This window comes from Vitis vinifera, chromosome 14, assembly GCF_030704535.1.
Source record: "Vitis vinifera cultivar Pinot Noir 40024 chromosome 14, ASM3070453v1".
Taxonomy (NCBI): Eukaryota; Viridiplantae; Streptophyta; class Magnoliopsida; order Vitales; family Vitaceae; genus Vitis; species Vitis vinifera.
Genome location: NC_081818.1, coordinates 12,716,090 through 12,737,926, shown reverse-complemented (window position 1 = coordinate 12,737,926; position 21,837 = coordinate 12,716,090). Strand labels below are relative to the sequence as shown.

Below are 21,837 nucleotides of genomic sequence, written 5' to 3'. Positions count from 1 at the left end.
GAACTTTGGTTTATGGGTCAAGGATATGAAGATCACTTGGTTACCCAGGAGGCAGATATCCTTGAGGTTGACTGCGTACAGTGGAGGAAGATAGATGCCCAGTTATGTAGTGTATTATGGCAATCGGTTGATCCCCGAATTCTTCTTCATCTTCAGGCCTATAAAACTTGTTTTAAATTTTGGACTCAGGCCAAAGGATTATACACGAATGATATCCAGCGTCTCTATAAGGTGGCTTCTGCTATTGTCCATCTCAGCCAACAGGACTTGGATCTATCTACTTATATTGGTCAGATTGCCTCTCTTAAGGAGCAGTTCTTGACTGTGATGCCTCTTACTCCTGATGTTGGGGCTCAACAAATGCAGCTTGACAAGTTCTTCATGGTCCTTACTCTTATTGGCCTCCATCCGGATCTTGAGCCTATTCGTGATCAGATTCTTGGTAGTTCATCAGTTCCGTCCTTGGATGACGTGTTTGCTCGCCTCCTCCGTCTCTCGTCCACTCAGACTTTGCCATCTGATAGCGCTTCAGATTCTTCTGTGTTAGTTTCTCAAACTACCTCTCGAGGAGGACGCAGTGGTACCCGAGGTCGAGGCCAACGTCCTCATTGCACCTATTGCAATAAACTTGGCCACACTCGCGATCGTTGCTATCAGTTACATGGAAGACCTCCTCGCACTGCCCATATGGCCCAGTCCTCTGATTCTCCGCTGCCTCAGCTTCCGAGCTCCTCCGCATCTCAGACATCTCAGGCTTCTATTGCCTCTGTTGCCCAGCCTGGTAATGCCTCTGCTTGCCTTACCCACACATCTTCTCTTGGACCCTGGATTCTAGATTCTGGAGCATCTGATCACCTATCTGGTAATAAGGATCTTTTCTCCTCTATCACTACTTCCTCTGATTTACCTACTGTTACCTTAGCTAATGGTTCTCAAACTGTGGCTAAAGGTATTGGTTTGGCCCTTCCTCTGCCTTCTCTACCTCTCACTTCTGTCCTTTATACTCCTGAATGTCCTTTTAATCTTATTTCCATCAGCAAAATCACTCGTACTCTTAATTGCTCTATTACCTTTTCAGATAAATTTGTGACCTTGCAGGACCGGAGTACGGGGAAGACGATTGGCATAGGACGTGAGTCTCAAGGCCTCTATCACCTCACCTCAGATTCATCTCCTGCAGTTTGCATTTCCACTGATGCTCCTCTCCTCATTCACAATCGTCTGGGCCACCCTAGTCTCTCCAAGTTCCAGAAGATGGTCCCTCGTTTTTCCACTTTGTCGTCGCTTCCGTGTGAGTCATGTCAGCTTGGGAAACATACTCGTGTCTCGTTCCCAAAGCGTTTGAATAATCGGGCAAAGTCTCCTTTTGAGCTTGTCCACACTGATGTTTGGGGTCTTTGTCGGACTGCGTCTACTTTAGGATTTCAGTATTTTGTCACTTTCATTGATGACTATTCTCGATGTACTTGGTTATTTTTAATGAAAAATCGAGCTGAGTTATTCTCTATTTTCCAGAAATTTTATACTGAAATCCAAACCCAGTTCAATATTTCTATTCGTGTGTTACGCAGTGACAATGCCAGGGAATATTTTTCAGCCCAATTTACTTCGTTTATGTCTCATCATGGGATTCTTCATCAGTCTTCTTGTGCTCATACTCCTCAACAAAATGGGGTAGCTGAACGCAAGAATCGACATCTTGTTGAGACAACTCGTACTCTCCTCCTCCATAGTCACGTTCCTTTTCGTTTTTGGGGGGACGCTGTTCTTACCGCTTGTTATTTGATTAATCGTATGCCCTCCCCTGTCTTACACGATCAGATTCCTCACTCCCTTCTTTTCCCTGACCAACCACTTTATTTCCTTCCTCCTCGTGTCTTTGGTTGTACTTGCTTTGTTCATATTCTTACTCCTGGACAGGACAAGCTTTCCGCCAAAGCCATGAAGTGCCTCTTCTTGGGATATTCCTGATTTCAGAAGGGTTATCGTTGTTATTCCCTTGAGACTCATCGGTACTTTATCTCCGCTGATGTCACCTTCTTTGAGGACTCACCATTCTTTTCCACCACTTCTGAGTCTCTTCCCGTTTCTGAAGTCTTGCCCATTCCCATTGTCTCCCCACCTGAAGCTATGCCCCCTCGACCACTTCAGGTTTATCATCGTCGCCCGCGTATCGTTGCTCCTCTCCCTTTTCCTGAGGCACCTGCTGACTCACTTCCTATCCCTTCGGCTTCACCTGCCCCGGCTCTGCCTTCTCCTAATGATTTACCCATTGCTGTTCGGAAAGTTACTCGCTCTACTCGTAACCCTCATCCTATTTACAATTTTTTGAGTTATCATCGATTATCTTCACCCTATTCTGCTTTTGTTTCTGCTATATCCTCTGTTTCTCTTCCCAAGAGCACCCATGAAGCTCTTTCCCATCCAGGCTGGCGACAGGCAATGGTGGATGAAATGGCTGCTCTGCACTCTAATGGCACTTGGGATCTTGTTGTTTTACCCCCTGGTAAATCTACAGTTGGTTGTCGTTGGGTCTATGCAGTTAAGGTTGGTCCTGGTGGTCAGGTTGATCGCCTTAAGGCCCGCTTAGTTGCTAAAGGCTATACTCAAGTTTATGGTTCTGATTATGGTGACACATTCTCTCCTGTTGCCAAGAGATCTTCTGTCCGCTTGCTTCTCTCCATGGCTGCTATGTGCTCTTGGCCTCTTTATCAGCTGGATATTAAAAATGCCTTCCTTCATGGTGATCTTGCCGAGGAAGTTTATTTGGAGCAACCTCCTGGTTTTGTTGCTCAGGGGGAGTCTGGTTTAGTGTGCAGGTTACGCCGTTCTCTATATGGCTTGAAACAATCTCCTCGAGCATGGTTTAGCCGTTTTAGTTCTGTTGTTCAAGAGTTTGGCATGCTTCGCAGTACAGCAGACCATTCAGTTTTTTATCATCATAACTCCTTGGGGCAGTGTATTTATCTGGTTGTTTATGTGGACGACATCGTCATTACAGGCAGTGATCAGGATGGTATACAGAAACTAAAGCAACATCTTTTTACCCACTTTCAGACCAAAGACTTGGGGAAACTCAAGTATTTCTTGGGAATTGAGATAGCTCAATCCAGTTCTGGTGTGGTCCTTTCTCAAAGGAAGTATGCTTTAGACATCCTGGAAGAAACCGGTATGTTAGACTGTAAACCGGTAGACACACCTATGGATCCGAATGTCAAACTTGTACCAGGACAGGGGGAGCCTTTAGGAGACCCTGGGAGATATCGACGGCTCGTAGGTAAATTGAATTATCTCACCATTACTCGTCCAGACATTTCTTTTCCTGTGAGTGTTGTTAGTCAATTCCTACAGTCACCATGTGATAGCCATTGGGATGCCGTAATCCGTATTCTTCGATATATCAAAAGTACACCAGGCCAAGGTGTATTGTACGAGAACAGAGGTCATACTCAAGTTGTTGGTTACACAGATGCAAATTGGGCTGGCTCACCCACAGATAGACGTTCTACTTCAGGGTACTGTGTTTTTATTGGAGGTAATCTAATATCTTGGAAGAGTAAGAAACAAGATGTAGTGGCCAGATCTAGCGCTGAAGCCGAGTATCGAGCTATGGCTTTGGCAACATGTGAACTCATATGGTTGAGACATCTTCTTTAGGAGTTGCGATTTGGAAAGGATGAACAGATGAAACTCATCTGTGATAACCAGGCCGCATTACATATTGCATCCAATCCAGTCTTTCATGAAATGACCAAGCATATTTAAGTTGACTGTCATTTCATTAGAGAGAAGATCGCATCAGGATGTGTTGCTACAAGTTTTGTCAATTCAAATGATCAACTAGCAGACATCTTCACTAAATCTCTCAGAGGTCCTAGGATTAAATATATTTGTAACAAGCTTGGTGCATATGACGTCTATGCTCCAGCTTGAGGGGGAGTGTTGAATATAATGTATGTATAGTATACTATCTTTCCTTGTTAATATAGGTCACATGTATGGTAGTTAGGACTCCTAGCCTTGTATATATATATCTCTCAATTGTAAGTAGAGATTAGATGAATGAAAAATAAGGTTTTTCTCCTTTCTCTCTCTCTCTCTCTCAACATACTTGATTTCTTCAAATGCCTTGTTTGCTGCCTTGATTGAAATGAATGGACCAGATTTCATAAATTTAGTAATTGGGGCCATGATATTGCTGAAATTTTGAATAAATCACCTATAGAATGTAGTCATTCCATGGAAGCTTTGCACCTCATGGATATTTACAAGCCAACCAACAATAGCTTTGATTTGATCCAAATCTATTTCAACTCTGTAGAGAACATGACAAAGCCAAGGAATACATCAATAGGTCTAATGGAAGTACATTTTTTCAAATTAATGTGAAAACTTTTCGACCCTAAGAGTGCGCATCAGTTGCATTAAGTGTTCTTCATGATCTTCACAAGATCGTCTATGGATAAGAATATCATCAAAATAAATAACAACAAACTTTTCAATGAAAGGCTTCAATACCTGTGTCATGACCTGTATGAATGTACTTGGGCATTGCTTAATCTAAATGGCATAACTAACCACTCATACAATCCATTTTTTGTTTTGAAGGTTGCCTTCCATTCATTCCCTAGTCTAATATGTACTTGATGATATCAAATTCCAATTTTTGAGAAGATTACTAACCCAACCATCATATCTAGCATGCCATCAAGTGTTGGAATTGGAAATTGATATTTGATTGTGATTTTATTGATTTCACAACTATCCACACACATTTGCTACGATCGATCCTTGTTTGGTGTTAGTAGAGTGGGAACTCCATAAGGATTTAAGCTTTCTCGAATAAAGCCTTTAGTCCAACTTACCTGTTCAATTCAACATGTTTTGTTGGGTTCATTCTTTAGGCTGATAAATTTGGCAATGATGCACCGTGAATCAAATTAATCGGATGTTGTATGTATCGGTTTAGAATCCAATTGAAAATTGTTACATTATTTACAATAGAGTATACATATTTATAAAGAAGAAATAATCTAAGAAAAGAAAAAACCATAGACTTCTTAAATCAGTGCTACAAATATTTGTCAACCTAATTATGAAGTTGACTAAAAAAAACTTCCTAAAACGGTCTTAAACTAGTCAAAGATAGCTAATTAACCACTAGAATCAAGGATGAAGATCAGTAGATGATTTCCATCAATCAAGGGTGAGATTTGTGGCTGGTTTTCTTGAGATCAATGACTAATTTCCAACACTCCCCCTCAAGTTGGTTCGATAATATCCTTCATTCCCAGCTTGTTGATCATTGAGTTGAACCTTAGATTAAGAACTCCTTTAGTGAAGACATCTGCTAGTTGCAACTTGGAAGAAATTAATGGAGTACAAATCATTCCACTAACAATTTTCTCTTTCATGAAGTGTTTGTCTATCCTAATATGTTTTGTTTTATCATACTACACCGTGTTGTGGGCAATGCTTATGGTTGCCTTGTTATCATGGTATAACTTCATAGGACCCTTTGGTTCTATCTACAATGCCATTAATAGGTTCTTTATCCATATCAACTCACATATTCCAAGTACAATTTCCTATATTTAGCTTCCACAGTTGACCTGACTACCATAGGTTACTTCTCACTCCTCTAGGTTACTAAGTGACCTCCAACAAGAGTACAATAGCTAGAGGTGGATCTTTTGTCAGTCATAGGTCTTCCCCTATTAGCATCTGTATATGCTTCCGCATCCATATGGCCATTTTGAGAAAATAACGTTCCTTTTCTTAGAGTATCTTTTAGGTACTTTAACATTTTTTTTATTGCTTCCATTTGAGGTTCTAAAGGAGAGTGCATGAACTGACTGACCACACTTATAGAGTAGGCATATTTGAGTCTAGTGTGGGAAAGATAGATTAATTTTCATGCAAGTCTCTGATACCTTTCTTTATCTACTAGAGCACCATCTGTAACTACACTAAGCTTGTGGTTTAAATCAATAGGATTTTCTATAGATTTGCACCCAAACATTCCGGTTTCCTTAAGAAGATCCAAGACATATTTCCTTTGGGATATGTAAATCCCTTCTTTTGACCTGACTATTTCAATTCCCAAAAATAACGTAGAGTACCCGAATCCTTGTTTTCGAATTCCTTTGTCAACTTAACCTATAATTTTTGAATTTCCTCACTATCATCACCCGTTATACTGATGTTATCTATATAGACAATTAGTATAGTCAACTTCTCTATGGATGATCTTATAAAGAAAAGAGTATGATATGCCTGACTTTGATGGAAATCGAACTTCAAGAGTGATTGAGAAAATCTTTCAAACCATGCTCTAGGTGATTGTTTTAGGCTATATAGGGATTTTTTCAGCTTGCATTTTCTTTCATTATTCTTTGGAAAACCTGGTGGAAGGTTTATGTAGATCTCTTCTAAATTTCCATGTAAGAAGGCGTTGTTGACATCAAATTGTTGTAGTGGCTAGTTGTAATTAATTGCATAGAGAGTAGAGTTTTGATAGAGTTCATCTTTACTACAGGGGCAAATGTTTCTTGGTAATCTATACCGTAGGTCTGTGTGTACCCTTTGGGCACAAGTCATGCCTTATATCTCTCCACAGAACCATCCACCTTGTATTTAATTAAGAAAACCCATTTGCATCCCACTGGCCATGTTCCTTGGAATAAATCAACAATATCCCCAGTCTCATTCTTCTTTAGAGCGTCCATCTCCTCATTTATAGCTTCCTTCTAGTTTGGGTCAGCAAAGGCTTCTTCACCATTCTTTGGAATTGACTCCTAATTTATATAAGAGGTAAATGCCTTATAGGTCTCAACAATTCTATGATAAGACACAAAATTTGCCAAAGGGTGTTTGGCGCAACTCCTAACACCCTTATAGATTGCTATAGGAATATTGAGATTAGTATCAAAGAGAGGAGTAGAAATTGAAGTAGGATTGGAAGGATTACTATTAGATTCAGGGGGTATAGAAACCATACCTTCATCTGAAGTTCATGATTGGCTTTGCTTTGAAGAATTAGGGCTTTCCACTAACCTAGATTGATCTTGAGGGCTTTTGGTACAAACTTGTCTCTCCACTATCCTTCTATCATTGTGAGTGGTCTCCAAGGAATTCTCCAAGTTCTCCCCATTTTCTTGAATACTCCAAACTAGTGTTGGTAATGAGATTGACCAGTCTTGTGACTGACCTTCTACTCCCATTTGCCCCCCCTGAAGGTTAGTCTTTGTATAGTATGGTTGCTGTTAAAAAAAACTCACATCCATTGTGACAAATTTCCTTCTGGTTGGAGGATGGTAACACTTGTACCCCTTCTAGGTTGGAGAATATCCAAGGAAAATGCACTTAATGGCCTTTGAGTCAAGCTTAGATCTATCTTTGTTAGGGACATGAACAAAGACATTGCTTCCAAAGACTTTCAATAGTAAAGAACTAAATATAGATAGGCGAGGATAACATTCTTTCAATGTTTTTTTTTTTTTGATTGGAAACGACACAAAGATTTATTGATAGATAAAAATAAGTACAAAAGAAGGATGAGGAATCCTCCCGCCAAAGAAAGCTAAACTATAGAAAAATACACTGAAAAACAAGCAAACACTCTAAAAAGACCACTCCTTATGGAGTACACACTGCTATCCAATCAAGTTGTATCACATTAAGGGGAGTCCCCTTAAAAACCTTGGAACAATAAGCCCAAAGAGAAGCAAGGAAAACAATAGAGTCCTAAAGATACTCTGAATTATTTGCTTTATCCTAAAAAATCCTCGCATTTCTTTCCCACCACACAATCCGAATAAGAGTGATGCTTGCAGCTTGCCACAAGGCAATCCCCCTCTTAGACAAACCAAATCCATTAAATTTGATGTACATCATGTCAAGGATGCTCCTCGGGGGGACCCAATCCATCTTAGCTAACTGAAATAACCTGTGCCACAACCCAATCGTCAAGGAGCAATGAAGAAAAATATGATCAGCTGATTCCCCATGCTTCATGCACAAAATACAAATATCAGGACTAAGGGCTTTGTAGGGTCTTCTCACTTGTAGCATGTCATTAGTATTCACCTTCTTGTGTGCCACTAACCAGACGAAGGACTGCACTTTGAAAGGAACTTGAGAATTCCAAACGAACTTAGAAGGAAAAACCTGAGGAGATCCAGAAAATTGGGATAAAGCTAGAAAGAAAGATTTAACTGAAAAAAGCCCTGAAGAAGATAAGGGTCAAAATTTGGCATCTGGAACAGAAGGAGATAAATGCAATCCATTGAGAGATCGCATGAGGCCTTCTAAGTCCTCTATCTCAGAATCTGACGGGTTACGACAGAAATTTAAATTCCAAGAGAAAGGACGAGTAGAACCGAGAACTGAAGAAATAGGTATGTTTTTATCCAAAACTACTCTAAATAGTCTTGGATATTGGGTTCCCAAAGGTTGGTCCCCCCACCACAAATCTTCCCAGAACCAAATTCTTTCCCCATTTCCTACCACAAACCGAGTAAACGAGGAAAACTCCTGAAAGACTTGAGTAATAGCCTTCCAAGGACAGCGATGTGACCATCTGACTAATGTGTTAGCATCCCAACCATTGGAGTGTGAACCATAAATGCTTAGTATGACCTGATGCCATAGAGCTGAACCCTCTCTAGGGTACCTCCACAGCCATTTCCCTAAAAGAGCGAGATTCCTCAGAGAAATATTCCCAAAACCCAAACCCCCTATTTCCTTCGGTTTACACACGACATCCCACCTGACTAAATGATCTCTTTTGCCTTATCCAATCCCTGACCATAAAAAATCCCTTTGCAACCTCTCGATTTTTGCAGCGATTGAAGCAGGTAACTTAAATAAAGAAAGAAAGTAACAAGGCATATGGGTAAGGCAAGATTGGATGAGAGTTATCCTCCCTCCGAAGGATAGGTATGCCTTTTGCCATCCATCTAATCTTCTTGAAATTCTTTCAATCACAGGATCCCAAAATCCACCTGCCCTGGGGTTCCCACCCAAAGGAAGACCCAGATAGAGTATAGGCCAGCCAGAAACCTTGCATTCAAGCGTCTCAGCCAATCTTGAAATATGAGCTTGATCCAAATTGATACCATAAATATTACTCTTGTCAAGATTGACCTTAAGCCCAGAAATATGCCCAAATGCTAACAAAAGACTCTTGAGAGTCTGCAAGTCTTATTCCCTAGTGTTAGAAAAGAAGATGGTGTCATCGGCAAATTGCAAATGAGATACCCTAGTTCTATTTCTACCCACCCTGAAACCCTCCAACATATTTCTCTCCTCTGCTCTCAAAAGCATCCTACTCAATACATCTGCTACTAAAGTAAACAAAAAGGGGGATAAAGGGTCACCTTGTCTTAATCATCTCGATGCCTTAACCCAACCTTTAGCGCTACCATTCACCAATACTGCATAAGATACCGAGGACAAACATCCACTCATCCATTTCCTCCATTTAGGACTGAACCCCTTCTTCTCCAACACTTGATCTAAAAAATCCCACCTTACGTGATCGTAAGCCTTTTCAAAGTCAATTTTGAAGACGACACCTTCCTCCCCTGATCGTCTTCTCTCATCCACTGTCTCATTTGCTATGAGAACCGCATCCATTATTTGTCTCCCTTGAACAAAAGCGCCTTGAGTAGAGTGGATGGTTTCATGTAAAACCCCTCTTAGACGCCCTGAGAGCACTTTGGCTATTATCTTATAGAGACTAGTGATCAAACTAATGGGTCTAAAATCTGAGATTTTCTTTGTCGTACTCTTTTTGGGCAGAAGAACAATGAAAGAGGCATTAGTGCTTTGATTGATAACTCCGCTCCTATGAAATTCTGCGAACACTCTCACTATATCCTCCTTAATCACATCCCAATAGTCTTGGAATACTGCAATAGTAAAGCCATCAGGCCCCGGAGCCTTGTCCCTATCCATCTGAAAAATGGCCTTAGAAATCTCTTCTTCAGTGAAAGGGGGATCCAAACTTATCGCACTCTCTTCCGAAATAGGGGACCAATCTAATCCTTCAATACACCAAGACTCTCCTATAGGACTCGCGTAGAGTTTTTCAAAGTAAAGTAAGATCTCCTCTGTGATACTCTCGGCATTATTCAACACTAAGCCCCTTTCATTTTCCAACGCCTTGATATATTTCCTATTTCGCCTGCCATTAGCCACTTTATGAAAAAACTTAGAGTTGCAATCCCCTTCTTTAACCCATTTCACCCTAGCTTTTTGTCTCCAATGGATTTCCTCCCTCAAAATTAATTCCTCTAGCTCCCCTTTTCTTAAGGCTCTTTGATCTAATAATTTAGAGGTGAGACCCCCATCCTGCTCAATGGCGTCAAAGTTAGCTAAATCATTGAGGATAGTTTTTTTCTTTTCATTAAGCTCTCCAAAAGAAAGCTTATTCCATTCCTTCAATTTGGCTTTAACAAATTGTAATCTCCTCATGAACTTGTGGCCTTCCCATCTGTTTCCTTGAAAACCCCTCCACCAATTTCTAAAGTTCTCCTTGAAACTAGGATGTTGTAGCCACATGTTCTCAAATCTAAAAGGTGTTGGGCCCCACATGAACGGGTTGGTATCCAAAGCAATTGGCCAATGATCCGAGGTCCTTCTGATAAGGGTTTCTTGAATGCCTTGGGGAAAGAGCTGCCCCCACTCATTTGAGTAAAGAAAACGGTCTAATCTCTTATACATAGGAGACTCTTGCATATTTGACCAAGTGAATGATGCGTTCCGTAGAGGTGGATCAAGCAATTCACATTCTCTAATAAAACTATCAAAGTCTCTCATGCTTGAAGTTAGCCTAGAGCCCCCAATTTTTCTGAACTTCTCCTTATGACATTAAAATCACCGCCCACACACCTCAACGGAAAAGTTAGACCATAAATGTCAATGTTCCAGTGGGAGTTTGAAAATTGAGTACTTTTGAAGCCATCCTATTGATAAGGTTGGTTGTTGTCAACACTATATTTCCCCAAAAATGTTTTAAAACATTTCTGGCAAACATTAAGGCTCAAGTTACCTTAAGAAGATGTTTATTATTATGTTCTGTCACTCCATTTTGTTAGAGAGTGCCTGCACAACTTGATTGATGAATAACACCTTTTTCCAAGGAAAAATTTCCAAGTCTTTAATTGAAGTATTCCCCATCATTATCAGATCTAACAATATGTATCTTGGCGTTAAATTGTGTTTAGACCATTAATTTAAATTTTTTTTTTTTTTTTAAATCTTTTAAATTTTTTTCAATTGTGCCAATAGTTTCAGATTTATCCTTTAGTAAATAGACCTAAGTAGTCATACTGAAGTCATCAATAAGACTAAGAAACCATCCAGCATAAAAAATATAAGTCACCCTTGAGGGCCCCAAAACATCGGTATGTATAACCGGGAAAGGAATTTCACTTCTTTTACCACTAATGGGATATTACACTCTTTGATTTTTAGCCAACTCACAAATTTCACACTCAATTTTGGAAAAAATCTAGATTATTACACAGATCTGGATATAATTTCCTCATGTAATGGAAACTAGTGTGCCCTAATCTTTCATGGAACAACCAATAGTCTTCTAAGTTTCCCTTTTTTGGAACTCCCTTTATTTGATAGGCTTGAGGTGTCTTGTTCTTCTCAGTTTCTAGGTAGTAAAGGCTGTTCCTCTCCTTAGCATTGCCAATTATCTTACCCGAGATTTGGTTATGAAAAACACAGCTGTTGGGTTAGAAAATTACGACACAATTGCTGGTTTCTCAGAGCTTATGAACTGACAGCAAATTATAAGACATTTTAGGCACATGAGGAACAGAAAAAAGAGTGATATCTGGTGATATATAGGCATTTCCTTTGCCATGAAAAGTAGAAATGAGCCATTAGCAACTTGGACATTTTGATCATCAGAACATGGTTCATAAGAAATAAAACACTTGAGTCTTTGGTCACGTGATCAGTGGCTCCTAAATCAATGATCTATGAGCTTGAATATAAAATAGTGGTTGAAAGTAGAGAGTTACCAAGAATTCCAGATTGAGCAAATGCACAGGAAGTAGGATTGAAGGTCACCTCATTTTTTTCTAATGATCTTGCAAAAAAGATCAAGCTGTTCCTCAGCATTTTGAGTATTTCCTCCAACCTTGGCAGTAACTTTGGTGGAAGGAGGAGCCTTGACTTAGAGATGCTTACTGCACTTTGAGACTTCATTAGAGTTGTTTGCAGGATTTAGGGTAGAAAATTGATTAGCCATATTTGCCAAATGCAAATATAGAGGAATTGAGATAAGAGAAAAATAAGATAAAGGTGTCTAAGAACAAGATTTTTGTGTATGGTGTAGGAAGAATGAAAGAGCCAGTAACGAAGGTTGGTTTTAAAAAAACTGAACAAATTACAGCAATGAAGGCTGCATATGTGTGAGCAATGAAGGCTCTGATACCATATCGGTTTAGAATCCGATTGAAAACTGTTACATTAATATACATATTTATATAGAAGAAATAATCTAAGAGAAGAAGAAAACATAAACTTCCTAAATTAGTGCTACAAATATTTGTCAGGCTAGTTACAAAGTTGACGAAAAAAAAAAAAAAAACTTCCTAAAATGGTTTTAAACTAGTCAAAGATAGCTAATTAACCCCTGGAATCAAGGATGGAAATTAGTAGATGATTTCCATCAATCAATGGTGAGATCAGTGACTGATTTCCAGCTGTATGTTACGCATCAAAGGAAGCTCATTAGATAATTCTACAAGCCACAAGTCATAAAAATCATCAAGGATATTCCATACTTTTGTTGGATATTCCTTATCTTTCTCTTTAGATTCATTAATGGTCATGGTATATCACCTTTTTTTGCATGAGACACGTGTATGGAAAATTCTTGCCTATGATTAAGCTCAATATGATTGGTTAGTACTAATTGCATTGTGTTCCTACCTAAATGTGCACTTTATGAATTCATAATTTTCTTTCTTTCTCTTTCTCCTATTTCTCAAGTATTCAGATAGTCTGTAGATTTTTCATCATTCTGGGAAAGTTTTGTTTCCCCACTTAAATTTTTACTAATGACATCCTTTGGCAAAATTTACATTCCCATTGTCAGGATGGACCAGATATACTGGTCTGTGATGAGGCCCACATGATCAAGAACACCAGGGCTGATACAACTCAAGCCTTGAAACAAGTGAAGTGCCAGAGGCGGATTGCATTGACTGGATCACCTCTTCAAAACAATCTCATGGAATATTATTGTGTAAGTTTGTATGGAAAGCCATATCTCTTGGCAAATCATTTTATTTTTTTATTCAGTGTTGTGATATCTTTGTCAATTTTATGTGGAACAGATGGTTGATTTTGTAAGAGAAGGATTCCTTGGAAGTAGCCATGAATTCCGAAACCGGTAAGACTTCTTCAATGCTATTATTCTAATTACTGTATTCCCTTTTCTTTACTTCCATGTCTCTTGATCATGCTTTCCTTTCCATGCAGCTTCCAAAATCCTATAGAGAATGGACAACATATGAACTCCACATCAGATGATGTAAAAATAATGAATCAGAGGTCTCATATCCTCTATGAACAACTAAAAGGGTTTGTCCAAAGAATGGACATGAGTGTGGTCAAGAATGACTTGCCCCCTAAAACTGTTTTTGTAATGGCTGTAAAGCTTTCTTCCTTACAACGGAAATTATACAAAAGATTCCTTGATGTGCATGGCTTCACAAATGACAAGGTTTCTAGTGACAAGATAAGGAAGAGATGTTTTTTTGCTGGGTATCAGGCCTTAGCTCAGGTATGCCTAGTCAGTATGTTTATCAAGTTTCCAGAGACGATGTTATATGTAGGCGCGCACACACACATACACAGCTATTAGCAAGTTACACTCTGCACTATTCTGGTTATTTAAATTGTTGTGGTTATTTACTTTATGTTTGAACTCAAAACATATTTCAAAGACGTAGTTATGGTGAGGAGCGGCAGTCAGCAATTAGGAAGTGAGTTCTGGAACAGCTTGCCTTTTCTCTTCTCTTTAATCATTTACGTATTGATTATCATCTTTAGTTGGAAAATCAATGACAAATATTTCAATTAAATAACTCTACAGTGTTGGCTTAGTAATAGCATATAACACATGCTAATGAGACTACAATTTATAGATTTACAAAATATGGACATATGCAGATATTTATGTTAATATTGAGATTGATGAAAATTTGAAAAAGTTGAAATCAGTGGTAAAAGAGATTTATAATGACTAATTTGGAGTGTTGTTGAGGTTTAGAAAATATGGAGACATAAAAATAAATATTGATGTTGAACAACTTTGACAAAGTGGAAGCGATTTATAAAATGTAGATATCTTTAATGATTACTTGGGTAATGCTGAAAAAAAGTGAGCAAAAGGCTTGCTCTAGTAAGAATAGAGAAAACATCTATGAAAAATTGGGGTATTGTTGAGGTTTAAAAAATATGGAGACATGGAAATAAATATTGATGTTGAACAACTTTGATGAAGTGGAAGCTACTAATAAAATGTAGATATCTTTGATGATTACTTGGGCAAGGCTGAAAAGAAGTGAGCAAAAGGTTTGCTCCAGTGAGTTTAGAGAAAACATCTATTTTACAGATTTCTTTTCATATATCTTATGCCACAATGAAGTGTACTCTACAGTTGAAATCTAAATACGTTATCATAATTAGTCTATATAAGTCATGGAGCTCTTTCAAAAGTCAAACATGTCATCCCTATTTATACCTTGATGAGAACCATAACACATCTCACTTGCTTACCATCTATTTTTAGTTTTCCTTTTATTGATCTCTTATTCTGTTATAATTAAATTAGGTTAATTTCCCTCACATCCTTGAGGCTTGGTGCAAATAACACTAAGCTACAATTAGTTTCAACTTTCATTGGTTAGCACCCCTATTGATTTCTTCCATTCTTATTTAACACACTTATCTAACATTGTTCTATCTAAAATTTCTCTAAAAAAATAAATTTTATAAATGGGATAAATCAATTGGGGTGCTAACTGGTGAAATTTGAAACCAATGGTGACTAAATGTATTTATATCAAACCTTAGGGGTGTGAGTGAAATTAATCCTAATTTAATTTTGTGAACCTTTTTTAAAATTATTTTTGGTATCTTATTCTATTCACATATGAATTCTATAATTTGGTATCAATTGCATTTTTTTTAAGAATATTGCCACATTAGATAGTTAATTGTGTAGCCCTCAACCATATAAAATGTTGTGTCATATTTTATTAGAAGAAAATTCTTATTTGGTATCTGCTGAAGAATGAATGAGAGTAAAAGATAAAACAAACATAAGACAAATGTCCTTTGTTTTTTGTTGAGATATCTATTACCACAATCAAAATCTCAATGACTTTGAAAAGGAAAAACAAAAAAGGGAGTTTTCATTAAATTGAACATTTTGTCAGAATTGGCACATTATTTAATTGTATATTGTTTTACATATATTTATATGTTTCATTCTTTCATCAATATCTTTAATGCATTTGTGTTTGTGTGTCTGTAATATAATAAAATATAATATAATATAAACTTATAATTAAACCAAAACTTCTAACCTAATAAAGACCCCAAAGGGAAATTTGTTTTGGACTCCTAATTTAACCAAACATTATGCCAGTGAAAAGCCATCTTTGATGCACCTGCAAATTGTTTTCTCTCATAGGAATTCATTTGGATATGCAATTCCTTTTTTTTTTGATTTTTTTTTTTTTCTAATTTTGATGCATTTATTATTTTAATAAAAATATATGACTTGTCTGTTTTAGATATGGAACCATCCTGGGATCTTGCAATTGACAAAAGAAGAAAAAGACTATGCAAGACGTGAAGATGGTGTTGAGAATTTTCTTGCAGATGACAGCTCTAGTGATGATAATATAGATTACAATACTGTTCTTGGAGGTAATATTTTTCCGATGTTTTCCGTTTTTCCTGAGAATAGTGTATGTGTATCACTGTATACTAAAGTGACCTTTATGGGCTTCATTTTGCCAAAACTGCTTATGAATTGAGTTTATGCATGGATTGATCCTATTAATCTATGTTTCAGTTTAGGGAAATTCATAAACATATGCTAGGTGCCAAGGAACCTCTAACTTGCTTCAAATGTTGTATCACATCATAAAGGGAGGAGGAATATGTGACTGAATTATGTAATAGTGATTTTTTCTTAACATGTGGCATGTCATAAAAAAGGATGAAAACTATCCCTATAGAGCTATTAACCTTTAGAGATATATATACCACTTATCAAGAAGGAAAAGAAAGACAGCCCCCCCCCACCCCCAAAAAAAAGAAAAAATTAAAAAAAATAAGGAAAGCTTGAGAGATGTATATTAGCTATGGAGTGTTGGGAGATAGTGAGGCCCCTTTACTTGAAGATGAATTCTAAATTTAACTTCTCCTATGTGCCTTTTTCCCCCCCTCCTCACTTCATAATTGTTGTTTACCCCAACATAATATTGATGCTGAAATTGGCATTAAAGGAACATGGACAATTCATTCCTTTATCTTCTTTATGAATGTTTGTGTTGGATTTTTGTGTATGTTCTACTTGTAACTTCTTTATGCCTTTTTCTTTCCCTTCCGCAATTCCAAATTGTAGCAGTCCCGAGCATAATACTGATGGATTTTGTTGTCTGTCCTTGAGAAGATGAATTTTGGACAGAGGTGGGTTGGTTGGATTAAATGGTGTATCTCTTCTGCCATGTTCTTTGTGATCGTTAATGATTCTCCTACAGGATTCTTTCAGAGCTCTAAAGGTTTGAAGCTAGGGGACCCTTTTATCTCCTTATTTATTTGTTGTAGCAATGGAAGCTCAAAGTTGTTTTCTTTGAAGATCTATGGAAGGTGGCTATATTTCGTGGGTAAAGATAAGGGGGAGAGGAGGTGATGGGCTGGAGGTGTCCCATTTGTTTTTTAGTTGATGATCGTCTTGTTTTTTGTGAGGCCTCTCAAGATCAAATGGTTCATTTATGTTGGTTGCTCATGTGGTTTGGAGCTTGTTCGGGTTGAAAGTGAATTTGGAGAAAAGCAAATTGATTCCTCTTGGTAGTGTGGACCAAGTTGAGGAGTTGATCTTAGTGCCTGGGTTTAAAGTTGGCACACTTCCTTTTACCTATTTAGGGTGCCTTTGGGAGCTCCTTTTAGATCTGTGGCAGTATGTGATGGGGTGGAAGAGAAGTTTCGTAAAAGACTTTTGTTGTGGAAATGACAGTTCATCTCTAAAGGGGTGAGGCTTACACTTATTAAGAGCACTTTATCTAGCATTCTCATATATTTTTGTCTTTATTCCATATTTTGAGTAAAGTCAAATTGCGGTCAGAGAAAATTCAGTGGGATTTCCTTTGGGAAGGTGGAGGGTTGGTGAAGAACATACATCTGGTGAAGTGGTCTGCTGTGTGTTTTGAGAAGAATAAGGGTGGGTTAGGGATTCAACGTCTTTCTTTGTTAAATAAGGCACTTTTATGTAAATGGATTTGGAGGTTTGCCACGGAAAGAGGTTCCTTTTGGACATGAGTGATTTGGAGCAAATGTGGAGAGGAAGAGGGTGGGTGGTGGTCTTGTGAAGTTAGATATGGCTATGGAGTTGGATTTTGGAAATCCATTATGAAGGAACAAAGCACTTTGTTGGGTAATTTCTTTTTTTTTTTTTTTGTGGTGGGTAATGGGAGAAGGGTGAAGCTTTGGATGGATAAGTGGTGTGGTGATGAACTGTTGTGTGCTTCCTTCCTCTCTTTATTTGCCTTAGCTGTATCAAAAGATGCTTGGGTGGTGGTGGATGTTTGGGTTTAGTTGGGGGAGAGAGGGCGTTGGAACGCTTGTTTTTCTTGACCTTTGAATGATTGGGAGGTGGATGAAGTTGTGGATTTATTTTTGTGGTTGCATGATTTGGCAATTGATAGAGAGGGGGAAAATAAGATGGTGTGACTGAATTTAAATATTAATAAGTTATTTGTTAAGCAATTTTAAACTGACTTGGATCAAAGGTTGTTGATTCTTTTCCAACACAGGTAGTTTGGAATTCTTGGGTCCCTTCTAAACCTAACTTTTTTGCTTGGGAGGCTCCGTGGAGAAAAGTTCTGACATTAGATCAACTTTAGAAACGCAGATGGTCTTTGGTCAATAGGTGTTTTCTTTGCAAAGATGATGAAGAATCCATAGATCACGTTCTCCTTCATTGTTCATTGGTTAGGATTCTCTAGAAGTTGTTGTTTGATCTTTTTGGTATCCATTGGGTGTAATTTCCTATAGTTAAGGAGGCTTTATTAGGGTGACATAGCTTGTTTGTGGGCAAATAGAGAAAAAAGGTTTGGAGAGCAACTCCTTTATGTATTTTTTGGACGGTCTGGAAGAAAGAAATCTCCGAGCATTTGATAATGAGGAGCATTCTGCTCTTTTTTTTTTTGATGTTCTCTCTTAGGAATTTGTTCTAGTGGGTAAAACAGTACTTAGAGATAGATTCTTTGTCTTTTTTTGATTTTATTGAGTGGTTGGGTCCTGGTTAAGGGAGGGAGTTGTTGTTGGGGTTCTTTTCCAGTTTCTGTGTTTTAGGCGCTTTTTGCATACTCTCTGTGTACTTTGTGGCATCCTTGAGACGTTTTTTTTTATTTATTTTTATTTTTTTTAATGAATTTGGTGTTTCATTTATCAAAAAAAAAATAAAAAAATACTGATGCTGAAATTGGCATTTAGGGCACCTGGAGCAATTCATTCAATTGTGTTCTTCAGGCATGCTTATGTTGAATTGTTTGTGTGTGTTTGTTTGTTTGTTTGTTTGTTTGTTAAAGTGTTAGATTTTTCTAATGATGCAGTTGGGTAATCGCTATGTTTTCATGCTCTTAGCAGAGAAGGTGAGGAACAAGAATGAGATTCAACAAGGAAAAGTCGATAGTGGCTTATATCAGAAGGTTTGAGCAAAATTTTCTGTTTAGCTGTCAATCTTCAATTGCCTTATTAGAACTTCATTTGACATATTGTTTTCTATGAGTTTTATCTAGTGAGATGTGTACCCTAGGTTTGTGCCTTCTCAAGTGAATCATTAAAATATACATTCTTCATCCATATAGATGCAGAAATCTGTAAACATATAACTCAAGTGTGATTCGTTTATTCATGTGTTGTTTTTCTTGTTTTTGCTCTGTGTAACTCCCATTATTTATCCCTGTCCAGGGTTGGTGGAATGATCTTCTCCATGAAAATAATTATAAAGAGGTTGATTACAGTGGCAAAATGGTTTTGCTGCTTGATATCCTAACCATGTGTGCTGATGTGGGTGATAAGGCTCTGGTTTTTAGTCAGAGCTTATCAACTCTAGATCTGATAGAATATTATCTTTCAAAATTATCACGGCAAGGGAAGAAAGGGAAATGTTGGAAGCAAGGAAAAGACTGGTACAGGTATGTATATGTGACTCCTTGCAACAGAAAAATTATAGATTTTGCCTGCCAGTCTGAAATGATTGCCTATATATGTATAGGGAAATAAGAGAACCTTTTTTCATCTCCCTTTCATTGCCTTTTTTATTTTTCCTTTCCTGTTTTCTTTCCCCTTCTTTTGAGGTTAGCTGCTTCACTAAGGGTTAACAAATTTGTGATTCCATGAGTCTTCCTGATGTTTGGCAAACTAAGATCATGACCAATCGTCTAAGGGATCATGTTTGTTCTAGTAAGGCTGATCCTGATTAGACAAAGAGTTATTATTCGATTTTCACCCTATTCATTACCATTCTCATGATTTTACAGTGTTCTAGGATTTTATTTCATACAGGTTTAATCATATGATGCAGCTGATTTTTAGTTATTTGATTCACTAAATGAGACACGCATCCATCCAGAAAAGAGATATTAAATGAGACTTATTATTTACAGATGTCCCAACCATTTTGCCTTTATGTTGACATGATAAGATTCAAATGGTGTCTTCATGGTAATGGAAATAACTCACTGGAGATTTTGAAATCCTGTAATCTACGGGGAAACTTATGCTTTCAGACAATCTCTCTCGCTCTCTCTCACTTATTGCTTATGTCCCTCATGCACTAGGCAATGCATGCATTATAGTGGCTGGGAGAAAGGGTAAAAGATGAATTGATATAGGTATCATAGGATGTGATTTGTTATGTTTCAATATATGTTGATGAGAAGTTCTTATGATGACCTTTTTTTACTTTCCTTTATTGGTACACTGTTTATTATGCTTTCATAACTTTGGTTCTTTTTTTCTAATACGGTTGTAATACTTTAAAGCAAGAAAGGCACATGAGCTTGATAACCAAACACCCCCCACATGAACATGTTGGGTGGCTTGATGTACAAATTTATGAACCACAAGGGATTATTGAAAAATGGATTTCCTGTAAGTTTGTATCATGACAAAAAAAAAAAATGTATTAGTTGGATAAAATGAAATTACATTTGCATTCATACCAAAAGTGAAAGATAGATAAGCTTTCCTACTAGGCATTTGGTATCAACCTTTATTAACTGGTGTACTTCTAAATTATTCTCCTAGTTTCAAATTAGGATTTATAGGTGTATCTGTAGGCTTACACCCTAACATCCTTGTCTCCTCCAAGAGGCCTATGACGTACTCCCTTTGAGAGACTGAAATACCACTTCTATTTCTTGCTACTTTCGTACCAAGAAAATATATCAATGAGCCTAGATCTTTAATCTCAAATTCTGTTGCAAGAGTATTTTTGAGTCTTTCCGTCTCTGTAATATCATCATTCGGTCAAATTTATATCATCAACATAGACTATGAGAATCAAAATCTTACCCTTTTTACGTCTATAGAATAAAGTGTGATCGAATTGAGCTTGTTAGTACCCTTGCTGACGAATAGCCTTCGTTAGTCTGCCAAACCAAGCTTGTGGGGATTGTTTCAATCCATAAAGAGATTTTATGAGCTTGTAGACCTTTCCTTGAATTCTGGCCCTATCAAATCTTTCTGGTAGATCCATATAAACTTCCTCCTTCGACTCATCATTCAGGAATGCATTTTTGACACCAAGTTACTGGGGTCTCCAGTGGATAGGAGTACTCGAATAGTGTTTAGTTTTGCCACTGGTGCAAATGTCTCCTGATAGTCAACTCCATAGGTCAACGGAAAACCTTTTGCCACTAACCTCACTTTATAGTGCTCAATAGATCCTTCTAACTTATATTTGATGATAAAGACCCACTTATTGCCAATAAGAGATTTTTTCCTTGGCATCTTCACAACATCCCAAGTTCAATTTTTCTCTAGAGCTGACATTTCTTCTCTTATTGTGTTTCTTCATTCTAGTATTGTTAAAGCTTCCTGTATAGTTTTCAAAACTTCCACTACTGCTAGATTAGTTACAAGAACTTGAATGAATGATGACAAGTGACTGTAAACTACAAACTTGGAGATTGAGTGTTGGGTACAAGATCGGGTTCCTTGCCTGAGAGTTATAGGTACAGTAAGATCATCATCTTCGGAAGTAACACGTGGGTTAGAAGTTTGAGTACCTAATATTGGTTCAAATTCATGGTTTTGCAAGAGATTTTTTAGGTGTTCCACTTTTTGAGTATTCTTCCGTCTTGAATAAACAATTGGCTTGGGAGATTGGAGTTACAGGTCTCCCTCTATCATTGAACCCTTGTTTATGGTCATAGTAGGTTTAGGAGAGGGTGTTTGCGGCTGTTTAGGGTTAGGTGGTAGTGTTTGTGGCTGTTCAAGCTTAGGTGTTTGTGGTTGTTTAGGCTCAAGTGGTAGTGCAAATATAGGAGCAACGACATC

The 21,837-nt window shown here is 37.7% G+C and overlaps 1 protein-coding gene across 3 annotated transcripts in view; it reads left to right on the top strand.

The window, feature by feature from the left end:
• The window catches only part of LOC100244360 (protein CHROMATIN REMODELING 20), a 119,897-nt gene that overhangs the window by 70,321 nt on the left and 27,739 nt on the right, over nucleotides 1-21,837 (top strand). For 2 of the 3 annotated variants that reach the window (XM_010661868.3, XM_010661869.3), the window contains 6 exons: nucleotides 13,127-13,276; nucleotides 13,368-13,423; nucleotides 13,513-13,816; nucleotides 15,837-15,972; nucleotides 18,916-18,980; nucleotides 19,243-19,469. In XM_010661868.3, coding sequence (XP_010660170.1) covers nucleotides 13,127-13,276; nucleotides 13,368-13,423; nucleotides 13,513-13,816; nucleotides 15,837-15,972; nucleotides 18,916-18,980; nucleotides 19,243-19,469 — 938 coding nt within the window. The remainder of the gene's footprint in view (nucleotides 1-13,126; nucleotides 13,277-13,367; nucleotides 13,424-13,512; nucleotides 13,817-15,836; nucleotides 15,973-18,915; nucleotides 18,981-19,242; nucleotides 19,470-21,837) is intronic. The other variant, XM_010661870.3, reaches the window with a different exon arrangement.